General features: G+C 43.6%; 2 protein-coding genes across 2 annotated transcripts; one reads left to right on the forward strand and one right to left on the reverse strand.

Moving 5' to 3' along the window:
* Nucleotides 1–1,171: 1,171 nt before the first annotated feature.
* HEMK2 (HemK methyltransferase 2, ETF1 glutamine and histone H4 lysine) lies at nt 1,172–10,069 on the forward strand (the record flags this gene model as incomplete). Its single annotated transcript, XM_083884841.1, has 6 exons — nt 1,172–1,305; nt 1,872–1,961; nt 2,351–2,441; nt 2,999–3,082; nt 3,186–3,327; nt 3,978–10,069. The coding sequence occupies 6 exons, from the start codon at nt 1,172–1,174 to the stop codon at nt 4,082–4,084; spliced, it is 648 nt and encodes a 215-aa protein (XP_083740967.1). The 3' UTR covers nt 4,085–10,069.
* A 283-nt stretch (nt 10,070–10,352) lies between these two features.
* Nucleotides 10,353–14,319, reverse strand: CGGBP1 (CGG triplet repeat binding protein 1). Its single transcript, XM_083884842.1, has one exon. It carries the CDS (start codon nt 13,905–13,907, stop codon nt 13,404–13,406), a length of 504 nt encoding a protein of 167 aa, XP_083740968.1. The 5' UTR covers nt 13,908–14,319; the 3' UTR covers nt 10,353–13,403.
* Between the last annotated feature and the right edge of the window lie 1,995 nt (nt 14,320–16,314).

Consider the following 16,314-nt stretch of genomic DNA (forward strand, 5'->3'; position numbering starts at 1 on the left):
AACATCACCTTTTTCCTTCATTGCCCTAGACAGTCACCTCACTCAGAATTTGAGTGTTCAGGGCATTAATAATGCAACACAGACATTTAATGTGAATTAGAATCTGTTCAGCTCTTTCTGCTGCTTTTGATCAGAATGTTTTTGGGTTTCGTTGAGTAGAGAAAATTATTAATCCGATCTGTGGCCTGAAATTTTTCCTCAATTCTTAACTTTGCAGAGCTCATTTCTGTTAGAGCACTGCCCCCAGCTCTGGGATCCCGGCACAGGAAGGAGCTGGAGCTGTTGGAGAGAATTCAAAGGAGGCACCAGGATGATCAGAGGGATGGAGCAGCTCTTCTGGGAGGAAAGGCTGAAAGAATTGGGATTGTTCAGCCTGGAAAGAAAAGGCTTCAGGAGGATCTAATTGCAGCCTCCCACTACCCAAAGGGAGCGTGCGAGGAACATGGAGAGAGACAATTTACAAGGGCTGGAGTGACAGAACAGTGAGGAATGGCTTCAAATGGATAGAGAGCAAGTTTAGAATGAATATCAGGAAGAAATTCTTTTACTGAGTGAGGGTGGGGAGGCCCTGGCACAGTTTTTCCAGAGAAGCTGTGGCTGCCCCTGGATCCCTGGCAGTGTCCAAGGCCAGGCTGGACACTGGAGCTTGGAGCAGCCTGGGACAGTGGGAGGTGTCCCTGCCCATGGGGGGATGGAATGAGATGAGCTTTAAGGTCCCTTCCAAGCCAAACCAGTCTGTGTTTCTGTGACTCTGAGGTTCAGATATTTGGTACATGAGGATGCTGTCTAGTGTCGCTGGCTAAGAACCACAGAAATATAGTATTTTTATTATTAGAAAATATTAGAAAATATTGCTTTTTTGGATATCAATATAAGGGCTTTCCCCGTGCGTTTCAGAAACTTCCTCAGTACCTCTTTCCTTCGGGTCAGTGCTGACTCCCTGTGGTCGTTTTCGCGATGGAAACACAACCTGTGGGGCCGACAGGGAAACCAGGGGCCGGGGCCGCGGCCCTCCCTGTCCGGGACACACCGAGGCTGCTCCACGTCCTACCGAGCCCATCCCACGGCCCCTCACCCGCTGGAATCCCGGGCGAGCACCCCCCGAGCGATGCTGAGGGGATCCCGCCCCGTTCCCGCCCCGGTCCCGCCCCTTCCCCCGGATGCGGGCGGGATGGCGCTGCCCACCCCGCGCTACGGGCCCCTGGGCCCGGGGGGGGGCTTCGGTACCGTGTACGAGCCGGCCGAGGACACCTTCCTGCTGCTGGACGCGCTGGAGAGGGACGCGGGCAGGCTGCGGGGGGCTGGGTACGGCCGGGCAGGGCAGCAGGGCTGAGCCGAGCGGGGAGTGCCGGTGTTACAGCCACAGGAGAGCCCAGAGGGGCGGCGGGGATGGGGAAGGGCCGCGCCGGGAGCGGCTGAGGGCGCTTGGCTCCTTCGGCCTGGAGAGGGGAAAACGCGGCACTGTGAGCAGCTTTGTCAGGAGAGGCAGCGGAGGGGCTGATGTGCTCTCTGCGACCGGAGGGAATGGCCTGAAGCTGTGTCGGGAAGGGTTGGGGTGGATATCGGGAAAAGGTTCTTCTCCTGGAGGCGGCGGGGCACTGGAAAAGGCTCCCCAGGGAATGGTCACGGCACCGGCCTGACACAGCTCGGAGAGGCTTGGGACAGCGCTCCCGGGGATTGGGATTGTTGGGGTGTCTGTGCAGCGCCAGGGGTTGAACTGGGTGATCCTCATGAGTCCCTTCCAGCTCAGGATACTCTGTAATTCTCGACTGCAACGAGTTTGGGAGGACAGCACGTTCTGTAGCGCTGTCTTGACCAGTTCTGTGTCTGTAACGAGCGAAAGTCACCCAGAGAATTTGTTCTCTCTTTAGAGTCGAGATCTGCCTTGAAATAGGATCTGGATCTGGGGTGGTTTCAACATTTCTGGCTTCTTCCATTCTTGGGCCCAGTGCACTGTACATGTAAGTGTAACAGCACCTAAACTGATGTAGGCAATAAAAAAGGATGCTTAGCCCTCTCTTTTTCACATTTTAAAAACTATTCTTTTCTTATTTCTACAGATATATAAATCAAAGCAAAGAGAGCCTGTTGAGCATTTCTGAGCTTATGGTGCAGCCTGAATTATTTACTTCAGGTTCTGTAACAAATGAATAATGCTGTAACCAGAAATCCATTTTCCCATTTCTCAGACAAATTGCTAAGCTTACACTTTTGTTTGCTGGGTTTAAACCTTGTGGGTCCCTTTTAACTCAGAATATTCCATGATTCTATAAACTAGCTGGTGGTTCATAGGGTTAAGCTTCCAGGTACAGTAGCCTATAACTTACAGTTTGTAATATTTCCCTTTTAGATGCACAGATATCAACCCCATGGCAGCTTACTGTACCCAGGAGACAGCTCTGCTCAACAATGTTCACCTGGAGCCTGTCATTACTGACTTGGTAAGAGAGAGGTTTCAATTACTATCTCCTTCATAGTTTGTAATTCTTTAATGCTTACTGGAGGTCATGGACTCACACAATAGTTGGGGTTGGAAGGGACCTCTGGACATCAGCCCCTGCCAAAAAAACCTCAGCCAACTACTCAAGCTCTAAAATTCAAAAGTAAGCTCTAAAATACGTTGTATTAATTAAAAAAAAAAAAATATCTGTAGGTATAGTTTGGAAAGTGTTGGACAAAGAATTCTACAGAGGCCTGACATTATCATAGCCCTTTGTCTAAAGTTATACAATTCTCGGTTCTCAGCATTTTCTGATTTAATTAGAACTTGTGTTTGTTTTTACCTTTAGTTTCTTAAAACATTTGATATGGAGAAAAGCTATTTTTTCTCATCTCTTTAACCCTTTTAAATATTTATAAAAGATGATGTAGGTAGGCCACAATAAATCGAATTTAAAATGGCTGAACAACCGCACGACGTAACTGTATCTTTACAAAACATTTGCATTCTTCATGTTCCCAAAAAGAAACCCCTCACAATCATCAACTTCACCTACAGGTCAAAGGATTATCCCCGAGATTAAATGGGAAGGTTGATCTACTGCTGTTTAACCCACCATATGTGGTAACACCTTCTGAAGAGGTAGGAAAATTTTGAAATACACAGTAAAAATAGTATTGGAACTGTCTGTTGTAACAATTCTGTCATTCTGTATTGTGACAAGCTTTGCTTTCCTTCTTCCTAGGTGAAAAGCCATGGAATAGAGGCATCCTGGGCTGGGGGCAAACAGGGCAGAGAAGTAATGGATAGAGTTTTCCCATTAGTACCAGACCTGCTTTCACCAGGAGGATTATTCTACTTGGTCACAATTAAAGAAAATAATCCAGGTGATCGCTGTCCTTGCGCGTTCAAATGTGCCAAACCAGACTTAACATGGTATAAATCAAAACAAAAATGCAAGGAAATTTATCAAAACTAAGAACCCCCCAAGCTAATTTGGAAAGTGAAAGTGTGTGGAACCCCAGCAGCTCTGCAGGAGTTCAGTTCCAAGTTTGAAAGATGGATTAATTAAGTCTGAATTAATTAATGATGCCAGGCCAGCTCTTTCTTATGGAAGAGAATGGTGGTGTTAACCTAAAAGGCTTAGTGAGAAATGTGATGTCTTTCATTTTACATGTGTAGAGAAGAGACTTGGACTTGTTCCTCCTCATCTAATGCTTAATTGCCATGATCATGTAATATCAAGATTATTCTTCCCACCTGATTTATTAGGCAGCTTTTGTGAGAAGGTGCTACAAATTTCACTTTCTTCTACAGTTTAGCTTCATTCGGAATTCTAGCAACATACTGAATGTCAGTTTATAAACTCTGAGCTTTATTTGTGCTTGGTGGGAGATTTTTTTGCATAAAAATTCCTGTCTGAAACAGTAGGAGGGACAGAGTATATAAGCTTTGCTTTACAGCTTGACAGATACCTTAGAACTATCTTTTGTAACCAATTTCAACTCATTTGTAAACACTGCACTTTCCATTACAGATGAAATTCTGGAAACAATGAAGAAAAGTGGCTTAAAAGGCACACAAGTACTTTCCAGGCAAGCAGGACAAGAGATGCTGACAATCCTCAGATTTACGAAGTCTTGATAACTTCTCCTCACTCATCAGGTAGTAGGCACGAAGAAAACTGAACACAGAGTTGCCAGTTGGTAAACACTGAAGTGAATGCAGTCTGCCCTCTGTTAATGGCAGGAACTTACTCATCCAAGCAAAACATCAAGAAAGAAATGAATCCAAAAAGTGAACTAGGGAACAAAATATCAATGGGCTCATAATGGTCTAATATCCTCTGACATAATCAGTGCCACACACCAGAGAGGCTCACTCCCACAAGCCATGCACATGTATCACCTGATTTGTTGTCTTCAGTTGTCATTGGTCAGAACCAGGATCGTTTTACACCATCAGCAACAAATTGCAAGTTTACAAACAGCAGTATATTGAGATATCCTGCTGTTGGCTTAAAAAGTTCTTTCCTCTCCCAGGATCAGCGTTCTCAGCATGGATCACTTTGGCCATGATTAAGGACCAGAGTCTTCCACGTCCCTCTGACCTTCAGAGAAGAAGAAAGAGCCTGGTTAAAATACACAGATGCTCAGAGTTCACCACAAAAGCATTTGGAGGAAGTTTGGATGAGTGCACAGATGGAAATACAGTGGCACTTTTTACAATGCAAAATGTGAAGGCAGAGTTAGGAGCTGTTTCACTTGTTCTCACACACCTGTCAAATGTTTTGCTGCTCTACTACTCAGGGTACTGAACTTCTCTTCCAACATGTGAAAATGTTCCAGCAGCAGATAAGGAGGATTCTCCAGTTCTTCAATCCCTTGTAATGATCACAACAGTTCTGCAACTCATTAAACATCTTCGCTGAGCTTCAGAGAAGGCTTCTCAAGGAATGATGGAAAGTTTTATTTTAGTAATTGTACATATTTATATTGCCATTGGGATTATTTTGAGGACTGCAATTTTGCAAATAGAAACTGAATCTTAGTCCTTTTCACTTTTTTTCCCCCTATTTTAAAGAAACACTACTGAGGTTTTTCTGGAGGGTTTCCTGGAGCTCTCATTATTTTGTCTGTGGATGGCTTTGCAACATACAAAGCTTAAATAAGTTGGCTTCAACTCCCAGCTTACTTTTGACCAAAATAAAAACTAAGCAAGTTTAGAAGGGGTAAGATGGAAGTGCATTAAAAATATATTTCCATCATGGTTCCGTAGAGACTGACTTGCAAGACTTGTTTGTGTAATGCTCCTATAAGCATTATTTGATATTTGTAGTCATTCTGTCATTTTAGCAGTGCTTTATCACAGGAGGATGCTGGGCACAGCATAGTCCTCACATCAGTCCAAATTAGCAGAGCCTCATATTAAAAACTGTGGCCATTCAGAGTTGAAAGTGGGATGACAATTAGATGTGGTTAGGTTAAATAATTACAGATACACTGTCAAATAAAGGATAATTTGACTGCAGACTGGACCTATAGCTTGTAGGATTTCCAGATTTTGAGCTCAGGGCCGAATGCTACCAAAACCTTTGGCCATGGTTCAAAAGTACTTTGTCCTCAGGTGCTGCAGTTCTTATCTAGCCAGTTACTGAATATTTCTCAGTTATTATCATTATCATCCTTTTCAATTCAATTAGGAGGCTCTGCTATGGTAATAAAATGACTCATTATCCCCTGGGTGCACTGAGCACTGCTTTGGTTTCTGTTCTCCACCTGTAATGTTTAATAGCTACAGACAGGTTTAATTATGAGGCCACATCTTCTTGTAGACTTGATAAATGCTCTGAGCCAGCATTACCTGAAGAATGTACAGGAATATCCTTTTTATCAACATGACTGGAGAAATGTTTAGAGTCTGGGCATTGGAAAGAGAAGGTGATGCTGAGGGTTTAAAAAACATCTCCCCTTCACTGGCCCCTGACTCCCTCAGAACAATGAACAAAGCTGCAGGTTTTTTGGTTTTTTGAAAGATGCTCCTGCAAATGAAGCTTTAATTTTACAAGAAGCAAGATGACAGAGAGGAGGGAAGCAAAGCAGGATTTTCAACTTGTTCAGTGCTTCTGCATGACTCTAATTCAACATCAGTCAATTAAGAAGTTGAAAAAATGCACTATTCACACAACCATCTGCACTCTAAGGGATGATGATTTCTGCTGCTTGTTCTCAGCATCTTCATAAGGACAAGTAATTTAGATTTTGTGTGTTCCTTTCTCAGTATGTCTTTAAGATTTTTTTTTCCCCTAAATATTTTTCAGACATTGAAGCACTTAGCTGAATGTTCCCAAAAACTTCTGCCTGTGCATAAACTTCATAAAGTTTCTTTATAAAGTTAGAACCAAATTGAAGGCAAACAGGAATTTTGTATATAGCAATTGTCACCTCTGCTTATGATGGAAATGTTTACCAAAGTCTGAATTACCAGGATTTTCTTCCCAGAGAAATATTTTGGAGAAAATAATGGAACAACTTTCTGAAATGTTATGTTTGTATTTCTTTTTTCTGTCAAAAATTTTGTGTTTGGATGGAGTGTGTGATGATCAGGAGAATTCTGCTGATGTTTGTGAGGAACTGAAAAAGCCTGACAAAAATTCCAATCCAGCCTAAATGGAAAATATTTATGGAAGAAAACTCCTTGAGTGTAAGTGCACAGACAGCAGGGCTCCACTTGAACCAAAACACTCCCACCACAAATTGTGGTTTTGTGCTCTGAAGACACCTGGTTGTTCTTCAGTGGCTGCATCCACAGCCAGCTCTGAGAGAAAAATTGGTTATTCAGGGAAGTTTTTCTCTTGTTGAGACTTAATTACCATCTTGAGCCATTCTATTTTTATGATATCATTAAGATACAAATGAGATCTTTTCAATCTCCAAATGGTAATTTAGATTTTTTTATTTTAACTCAGTCCATGGATTTGAGACACTGCAAGAGTCTAGTTTTGCTTTAAAAGCACATTTCAAGGGATAGTAAAAGCTAAATAAATATAAAATAAGTATTTGTCAAAGTAAGGAATGAGAGTCCTAATCCTAAACTGTATAATTAGGAAAGGGAGATGGCAGAAAAATATGTGACCTGATTTGCTCTATCTGTAGTAACTCAGTAACCTCTTTGCTGAATCATAATAGATGTCAGGTATTTAAAAACCCTCATTCAGTGCAATTGAATTCAAAGAACTAATTCAATTTAAACACAGCTAGCACAGTTCTCTGTGTTTGATACGATTATTTTGGAGGAAGAGGCTCCAAAAATATGGGGTGAAATTCAGACCTGAGAATTGCTTTACACAGAAACTTTCTTTACCTGATTTAGTCCCCTTTGTCAGGGCTGTTGATACTTTACTGAGTACAAGTGAAAAGAGAAACCAAACCATAATCTATGCAATGTTCTTTCTGTCCCACCTCAGTTCTTCTTCTGACAAGACCAACGTTCTATTTCGGGGCTGCATTTTTGCTGTTTGCAGGAAACCACAGAGTGAGACACAGTGTTCTCAGAGTGGGCTCCAGGAAGTCTGCTGAAAATTACCTTTTAACACTGCCTGAAGGAGGTTTTAGTGCCTTAAAGGAACAGCAATGTTCCAATGTCCCATCAGCTCCTTGCCTGTCACTGGTGATCGCAGAGCTCAGGATTTGCTGCTGCACCACTTCTGTAATTCCCTGTTAAAGGAGGGATCAGCTCCTTCATTTTGATGGAAGTCCTTCACAACATGAAATTCTTTACATCTTCCCACTTTTCCCTCAGCAATTTCAGTTTCAGGAGATGAGCTGAGCCTTGTTAGACCAAAGGACACATCTTGAGCCAGGCTCTGAATTGTAGGCTGAGCTTGGGGGCTCAGCTCATTCAGTCCAGAGCTGGTTAAAGCTGCACTTGGGGGTTTGCTGTCTGTAAAACTCTTCCCTAAGAGCAACCATGGGTATTGTAGCTGTTGGATTTGTCTTGAGGTAATGACAGGCTTCAGAAATCAGGGGAGGGAGGAAGCAATTTAAAACTAATTATAGAAGAATTAAGGTGAGAAAGTGTCAATTACTGCAGTGAAATCCAGTGCTGAATTTGAGCTATTTTGTACACTGGAGGACAGATTAAAAAACCTCTTGAGACAAACCAATATACAAACCCCTCCTGAGAACCTCTAAAATCCCTAAATACTTTTCTTCCAGCTCTGAACAGAACTACTGAACAATTTCTTCCAGTGAGCTGCAGTAGCTCTCTGTATTCCCGCTCTCATCCTGCACTTTCTGCTTCTGCCTGAGATGTGCTTTTGGATATAGAAGAGGTGGCTTCTACCACCACATGAGCCACAAATTCCAATCCCCTTGTAAAAAAAGTGGTGGGATGAGGAAAAAAACCCAAACCCCAGAACTGCCACGGATTGTCTCTCCTCCAGCCTATGCAAATAACAAATATCAAACCTAATTATCACTATCACTGTGGCCTGAAAGTTGTGTGTACTTGATCCTGCTGGATCCTGGATATGGATTGAACTGCCTTGATTCAGTTAGGAAGGTAAAATGTCACCATTAGAATTCTGCATGGCCTAATTACTAAGCTTTAAATATTTGCTTCACCTGGTTCTGCATCAGCTTCCACACAAATCCTGACTGATGCATTGATTTTGCAAGTGTGCACGTGCTGTTTCATACAGGAATTGTCCACACAAGGAAATTTTACAAAGGGTATGTTTATTTCTATTCTGCTTTTCCATTTCACAACAAAAAGCACTTGATCTTAATGTGCTGTGACCTGGAAATGACTGAAAATGAGAAAATAATGGTTCATGAATTCATCAGTCAAGAAGTTGGCTGAATTTATCATTGATCCATCCTGAGATGTCAAGACAGGTCAGAGTTCAGGAAAAGAAATGTGTAAACAATCAAACCCACACCTGATGATAATTTTTGATGGGTTGATGTTATTTGCTCAATTTTGATTAAGTCCTCAAGGGAGAGAGATCAAACTGACCTTTTTGGATCTGAGGCCTTGGATAGCTGCAAGATCCTGTAACTACAAATCATTTACTGCAGTGTCAGAATGCACAACAATCATTCCACCTGGTATTCACTTGGAGCAGAAGGCATTAGGTTTCCTTAATGATCAGATGATTAGAATCATTAAGGAATTTCTGTCACCATGAAGAGAATCGGGAACTGACAGGAAGCAGAGGTTTTGTGTAACCAGTCCTGAAACAAACTTCAGTGTCATTGCACAGATAAATCAACCAACTGCTTCAATATCTGATGTTACCTTGAGCTACACCAGCAACTCCCTAATTTTTCCTGGTCCCATCCATTTCTTCTATCTTCTGTTGCACCACTCTATGAGAACTACCATGTTCTTAATCCACTTGATTGGTAAAATAAGAGATCATGCAAAAATTCTATAAAAAAGGAATACCTTTATTTTTCTTTTTAAAGAGACCGTTTTTTCATTACCAAGTGAAAACTTTACAATGTAAAGTATTTCTCTTCAGTATTGTTTTAATATAAAAACTTAAATCACTTACTCTGGTCTTACTGTTCCTACAGGAAGTCTTGTGGCACTGCAGGACCAAGGTATCTTCAGCCTCACCCAAGTATCTAATCATAAGTTCATGACTTTTTTTTTTATTATTTTTTAAATAAAACCATTTCTGTGGCCACTCACCATCAACAAAACATCCCTACCACCAAAACAAAAATAAAGCATCTTCATTAGACCAAAAGAGACTAAACTCTAACAGCACTATTACAGTGAGAAGCTTTGTTAAAATAAAAATATTTTGAAAGTTAGACACGACTTTAAAATTGTACAAAGACAACAAGCACTCAAATTACACAAAGTAGCAGTGAGTACAATGTGAATGCAACAACAATGAGCCTTGCCTCTCTTTATATGTAAATATAAATAGAGATTATCCTTGCCAAACTTCCAGCTTTTTTTTTTTTTTTCCTGAAAACCAGCTCATCATGCTGCAAAACCTAACAGGGAGCATCTCACTCTTCAGTTCAACAGAATTGCTAAAAGGGGCTCTGGCTTTTCTATCATGAGAATATCCCATACTTTGCAGAACAAGTTTCTCTCTCTGTTGAAAAACACATTTCCCTTTCATTGTGCTGAATGCTTCACCTTCCCATGGGACCTGGCAAATTACAGGCTTCTAAATGATTAAAAATTTTGAAGCTTGCTCATGTTTTTTTCAAGAACATGCAAGCTGAAACTGTCATGGTACATCCATGTAAGGAGCCACACAACAGAGAATGCTCCTGTTTGTATTTCACTTTTTCAAGTATTGTTTCAAGAAAAACACTTGGGAGTAATTTTAGCTAATTTGGCCAAATTAGTTTAAATATTAGTAACAGAAGAAAATCTTTCTTCATTTAATTTTTTTTTCTAATACATTTAGGGTTCAGATACATTCCTAAAACCACCAGGCAGAAAGTGTCCCTTAGCGCTTGTCCCTACAATTGGATGTAAAGTGAAAAGCTGACATTGGTACCATCCTCCCTTCACTTCTGAGAATTTTCTTCTTTACAAGAAATACATTCTTGTGCAAGAAATTAAACCCCCGTGGTGTCTGCTCAAACAACTCCATCACAGCCTCAAAACTAGGATTTAGTTATTAGCTTTAGATAGATGAGAAAACTTCTGTTGTAAGTCTTCCTTGATATCAACAGCAATTAAAGGAAAGTTTGTTTTATCCAACTGCAGCCATACTGGCAAAATTATGTTCTGAATTTGAGTGTTTGCAGGACTCTGTTTCATGACAGAATGCAACCACTTACTCATATTTTCTCTAAAATTGTCATGATGATTTGTGTTATGTTCATGATCCTAAACTTATTCATTCTTTTTAAATTACTTGGAAGTGCTTTATTTTTCACAGTTTTACTCCATTGTTAACGTTTGTTGCAATGGATCAATGTCTTGATTTTTCCAATACCTTGAAAAGCATTACGGCTTTATTTTTAAATGAAAATATCCTAATATTAAGACAGCAGTGTCCTGCAAATTCAATTAATTACACTTGACAATTTTTTTTTATTTTTATGTAAAACTGCAACTTTTAAAGCAACTTGATTTTTTTTTTCTTTTTTTTTTTCTTTTTTTTTTTTTTTCAGTTATGCAGGAGCCTAATTAATATTCCCATGAAGCATTTCAAAATGTCTGTCAGTCTGTCAGTCAAGGGAAGAACATCCAGCATCTAATCACAAATAAAATTGTTATGGGGTGTAGCCTGGAAAATCCCATGTTAGCAAAAACTGAGTGAACTATCCCAAATTTCAACCCTTTGATTATCCCATTTCTCCAGCTGCCTTTGTTTTCTCTATATCCCACTATTCTCCATTTGCATCAATCCTAACACAGCATTGCTGAGGTTTCAAAAAAGATTAAAAATTAAAGCAAGGATGTTGTTTCACTGTAAGGAAACAGCAGCTATGAGAAAATACTTTCAATTCTTGTCAGGACAGAAAAGGCTATTGGCAGTTTACCTTTCACTTGGCTTCAGAAGATTTATTTAACAGTTCTAGCCCAAGGCAGTTAAGGATTTTAAGCTAAACCCAAGCTTGTGCAATAAAAAATGGTATTTAGGAAGGCATATCTTGATCTCTAGCATTAGATTAAAAAGTTGCTACTGTTATTTCTGTCTGAAGTCCTAGACCAGCAGTAGGCTGATGCACATGGGTAAGAAACCTTCTGCTTTTTGGCTCTGTCCATTTATCCCAGCAGGTTTCATAGGAGGACATGGAACACAAGTGCATTTTTGCAGACTAACTGCACAAAAAAACCCAGTTGTAACTAAGGATATAAGCCTCTCTCAGCCCAGCACAGGAGACTGCTCTAGATACGGCTGGGGAAATAGCTCCAAACCCCAAATGATCTGGTTATTTTGTCTCTTTTCAGCAGTTCCTTGGTATTGCTGTAAATAAACTGCTGGGAAACTCTGCTGGGGAAAGGAAGCTGGACAACTGGCTCCACCCTCGGGAGTTAAAGCATCCTTATGCCACTGTACCCATGGAGAGGGAGGATTCCTGTCCTCCCAGGAGATGCTTGGCACCTCTCTGAACCCAGAGCATCTCCAGGAGATGTAGAGCAGGCAGAGGTCAGTTGTGTTCCAGCACTTTGCACAGTACTCCCTCATTTCATTTAAAACCCTCATAGAATACTTGTGTCAGGTGAACTATTTGGCGTCATCATTGGGAATAGCTCAGTAACAGATTAGATTTTGGAGAGGGTAACATTATTGAAATTCTTCAGTTTCCCATTTTGCTTTTTTGCTAGTCCAATAGATGTGGCCATGGCACAGAGTAAGAAATACAGCCCAGGTCTGTAATTCTAGTACAAGGTCAGAGTGTATGTGCCTTCCTGCTTGTGTTTACAAGTACTGAAGAGCCTTTGCAGTAACTGCTTTAAAAACTATTTTAATCACTTCACCTCCCTTGACTGCAAGGCTCATGACAAGGCCAGAGGTGTAAAGGACCTGTAAAGCCTCTTCTTCTGTGCACAATGAAAAAGCCTTCCCAACTCCTCAATTTAGTGCTTCTGCCATCCCCAATTTAGATTTAGCTTAGTCCTGCTAGTAGGAAAAAGGCATCAATCTTCTCTGCTAAGAACTTGGTCCAGCATAAGTTCCACTTGACAGCAGCTGCACTGCAAACCACACTCAGTTACTGGTTTGTCTACTCAGCTTTCAGATATTGGCACTGAAATGGAAGGGGGCATGTGAAACCAAGACAAAGGAACAGTGACTTTAGAAAAGCAGATATGGCAAACCTGCAGAACTCCCAGCCTTATGAGAATAGTGGAGTTCAGAGGTCAGTAAAAGAGACTGGCTGGTTAAGCTGGATAATGAATACATCCACAGTTGCACCAAACAGCAGAAGAGAGAGATCTAGAAGAAAAATGTTTCCTGTTTCAAAACGTAAACCAAGCTTGAATAGAAAGTTGCAATAGTCCTCCCCCAACAGAGCAGTGATATTTTAACTAACCATCCTAGAGCTTCTTGAGTTTCCAAGGTGCAGCACCTCTTCTTGGTCACTTGGGGACAGGATACTGGACAAAGCAATCCACTGCCACGACAGCAATCTCTGCCACACCATCTTCTTAGATGCACTGTGGAGTGTGGTCCTCCATTCAAGTGCCTTTTCCTCAGCCTCAGTCACAGCTGGACTGAACAGAGATCAGGCGTATGCCAGGGATGCTCCCTACATTCCTCACGAGCTCTACATCAACGTAGCTCTGAAGTCCACGGCAGGGTTTGCAACAATCTGTGGCACACCACTGAGTTCAGGAGTAGATTGTCATTTCTACAAGAATACAAAATAGCTTGTAAAATCAATATGTAACACTGTATATATGCATGAATATAAAAATAAACCACACCATCAATATGTAAAACTTCACAACGAGGATGAAAAGAGTTCTCTTCTCAACGGTCTTCAGTGTTGATGAGCTGGTTCTCATTGTCGTGGCCGTCAGGCAGGTAGGCTTTCCTCAGCTGCTCCGACTTGGGTATGGAGCTGCCGTTCTTGACATAGCGGGACAGGAAGGCTCGCACAGAGGGGTGATCAGCCTTCTCCAGGGGGATGTTGGCCTCCAGGCACATTTTCACAAAGTCCTGGATCACGCTGCTTTTCTCTGTCTGGGCAGCGCTGTTGCACTGCAGGGAGGCAGTCAGAGTCCTCTGCTTCTTCCTGACGTTCTGCTCCTCGAACTCGGCCTTCCTCTTGGTGTGCGTCTTGGACTTGAGGTGGTCGTTGATGGCAGACTTGCGGACGTGGTTGAGCACCACGTTGCAGGAGGTGCAGAAGAGCTTTCCCCCGTCCTCGTGCAGCTCGCTGCCGAACTCGGTGACGCGGTCCTGCGGCGTCACGTACAGCGCTGTCTTGGAGCGGTTCCGCGACGGCGCCGACTTCACCCCGAACCGCTCCATCCCGCTCCGCCCGGCACGGCTGCGAGACAGAACAAGAGCTGATTCAGTACCCAGACTTTTAATGCCCAGTTAAAATAGCATTAACTACACGCAGGACACACTTGGGATGCTGCTAGGGAAAGGCTCTTCAGCTGGAGGTCCAGAGGAACTGGGAAAATGGAGTTCCTTGTGGGTCAGAGTAAAACGCTTCCCAGTTTCTCAACAGAACCTTCAAAACCCAAACTCTTAATCACTTAAACAAAAACACTTTCTGCTTTTCTCGAAGACCCTTTTTTATCCTTTACACTTCAGGACAAAGGGTACTTTCTTTACCATTTTTCAACCTATTCGACAGCTTAATTAAACTAAGTATTTTTCTGTGTTATTTTGTCCATAGCAAGCAAGAAAACCATTGCTGTCACTTTTTAAAGCCAGTAACCCCTAACAAAAAAACAACCCCAAAGCAAAACCAAACCAAAGCTTTTCCAAACCAAACTTGTTTGGAAACAGCCCTAGTTTTTAAACCACAGCTATTAGACTGAACCTGAACTTGGAGTTTAGAGCAAATAATTTTGTCAGTGCAGTTACTGCTAGAACAGCCTAATGGGAACACAGAACTGCATAAATTGCAAAGCAAAATAAGAAACTGTATTTTCAAGGAGGTTTAACATCACTCTAAACTAGACCATGTCACCAAAGCAGGCAATAACCCAGTTAAGTGCTCTGAAATCAAACAGGACCTGTGTCCTTTTGTTGTTGAGGTATAGGGTAGCTGCTGCAAATCTCAGCTAAAGATAATTTAACTCCTCTTTAAAGTAAAGTTGAAGTCAAGTAATAGCTCTGCTCAGGTTTGAGGTTTTCTGAGCAAAATTTATGGTCTACCCATTAACTACCCATTTTCTTAAAAAAAACTCCAACAAACCTAAACAAAAAAACCCAAAAGGCAACAGTGTTTCTTCTAAGTATCCAGATACCTCTGGATGCACTTCTCTCTACTTGTTTTCTATTGTTACCCAGTTTGCTGTTGCTACATTTTTTAAAAAATGGTTGAATACAGTTTCTGCTGTCCAGAATGGTTTTCACCCACCCTGGAATTTAAGGAATAGAGAACTCTGTCTTCAACATGTTCTTTTTTCTTAAGCCATTGCTACCTGAAGAGTTTACAAGCTCCCGCAGATAAAGGAAGCTAAGATCTCGGTATGAGCTACTTTCCTAGTGAATTACTTTTGCTCTCACTGCGGCTTTGCAGAACTGTAAGTCTTAGGACTGATACAAACATAAACAATCTTTATTCAGCACCAATGTAAAACTTCTTCATTCTTTTTGTTGCTTTATACACGAGTTTCCTAAGCAACCATTTCCCGGAATCAAGCAGAAAACAAGTCCTAACCCAACACAAACTTGTTGCTTTGGCTTCTGAAAGGCAAAAAACCCCAAACACCTAAATCCAAACCCCATCAAACCAGTTGTTTGCAGTGCTACTGCAGCAGATCTCTCGGGATTTGTTGAGCAGCAGAAGGCAGGATTTTTGGTAGGCTGATTTTTAGGGCCCACCAAGTCAGGTTTCGGTGTGATTGCTGAGCTGCTCCCCCCGCTCGCTGTGCCCGGCGCCCCCGGCTCCGCTCTCCGGACACTCCCCCCGGGGCGGCCTCGGGGCGCTCGGCTGTGACCGCTGTCAGCGCACCCGGCCCCGCCGTCGGCCCCGGCCCCGCTGGGGTGGGGAGCGCAGCGAGCGGGATCTCCACCACCGGGCGGTTCCCGGGCCGCACCCCAGGCCCCGCGGCCCTTCCCCGCGGCGCGGGTGTTTCCCCGGGAGGCCCCACAGCCTCCTCCCCACGCGCGGATCCGCGCAGGCCCCGCGCCGGGCCCCGTTACCCGCAGCGGCCGCTCCGCTTCGCTCCGCCCGCCCTTGCCCGGGGCCGCCCCGGGGCTCCGCCGCCGCCGCCGCTCCGCGCTGGGCCCCGCCGGGCCGGGCCGGACGCGCCGCTCCGCCGCAGCCGCACGGCCACGCCCACTCCGCCGGCCCGCCCCCGCCGCCGGAAGTCACTCGCCGATTGGTTCGCCAGGGAGATGGGCGTGGCTTGTGCCCAATTGAAAATGGGGAACGGGGGTGGTAGCGCTGATAGAGGCGAGCGCCGGCCAATCAGTGCACGGGCAGCGGCGCGCAGCGGACGGGAGCTCGGGCAGGCGGCGGCGGAGAGGGGCGTGACAGACGGGGCGAACAGCCAATGGAAAGGCGGGACTGAAGTAACGACGAGACTTTTTCACCAATCGCAGCGCGCTCCCGCGAAGGGGCGGAGCCAGCGGCGAGCGGCGCGTTGATGAGCGGGGCGACCCGGCCAATGGGAGCGCGGCGCGGCGGGGGCGTGGCCGGACGCCGGGCGGCGCAGCGGGGGCGGCCTTTCCGGCGCGGCGGGGCGGGGGCGCT

This window comes from Zosterops lateralis, assembly GCF_965231275.1.
Source record: "Zosterops lateralis genome assembly, chromosome: 2".
NCBI classification, from domain to species: domain Eukaryota; kingdom Metazoa; phylum Chordata; class Aves; order Passeriformes; family Zosteropidae; genus Zosterops; species Zosterops lateralis.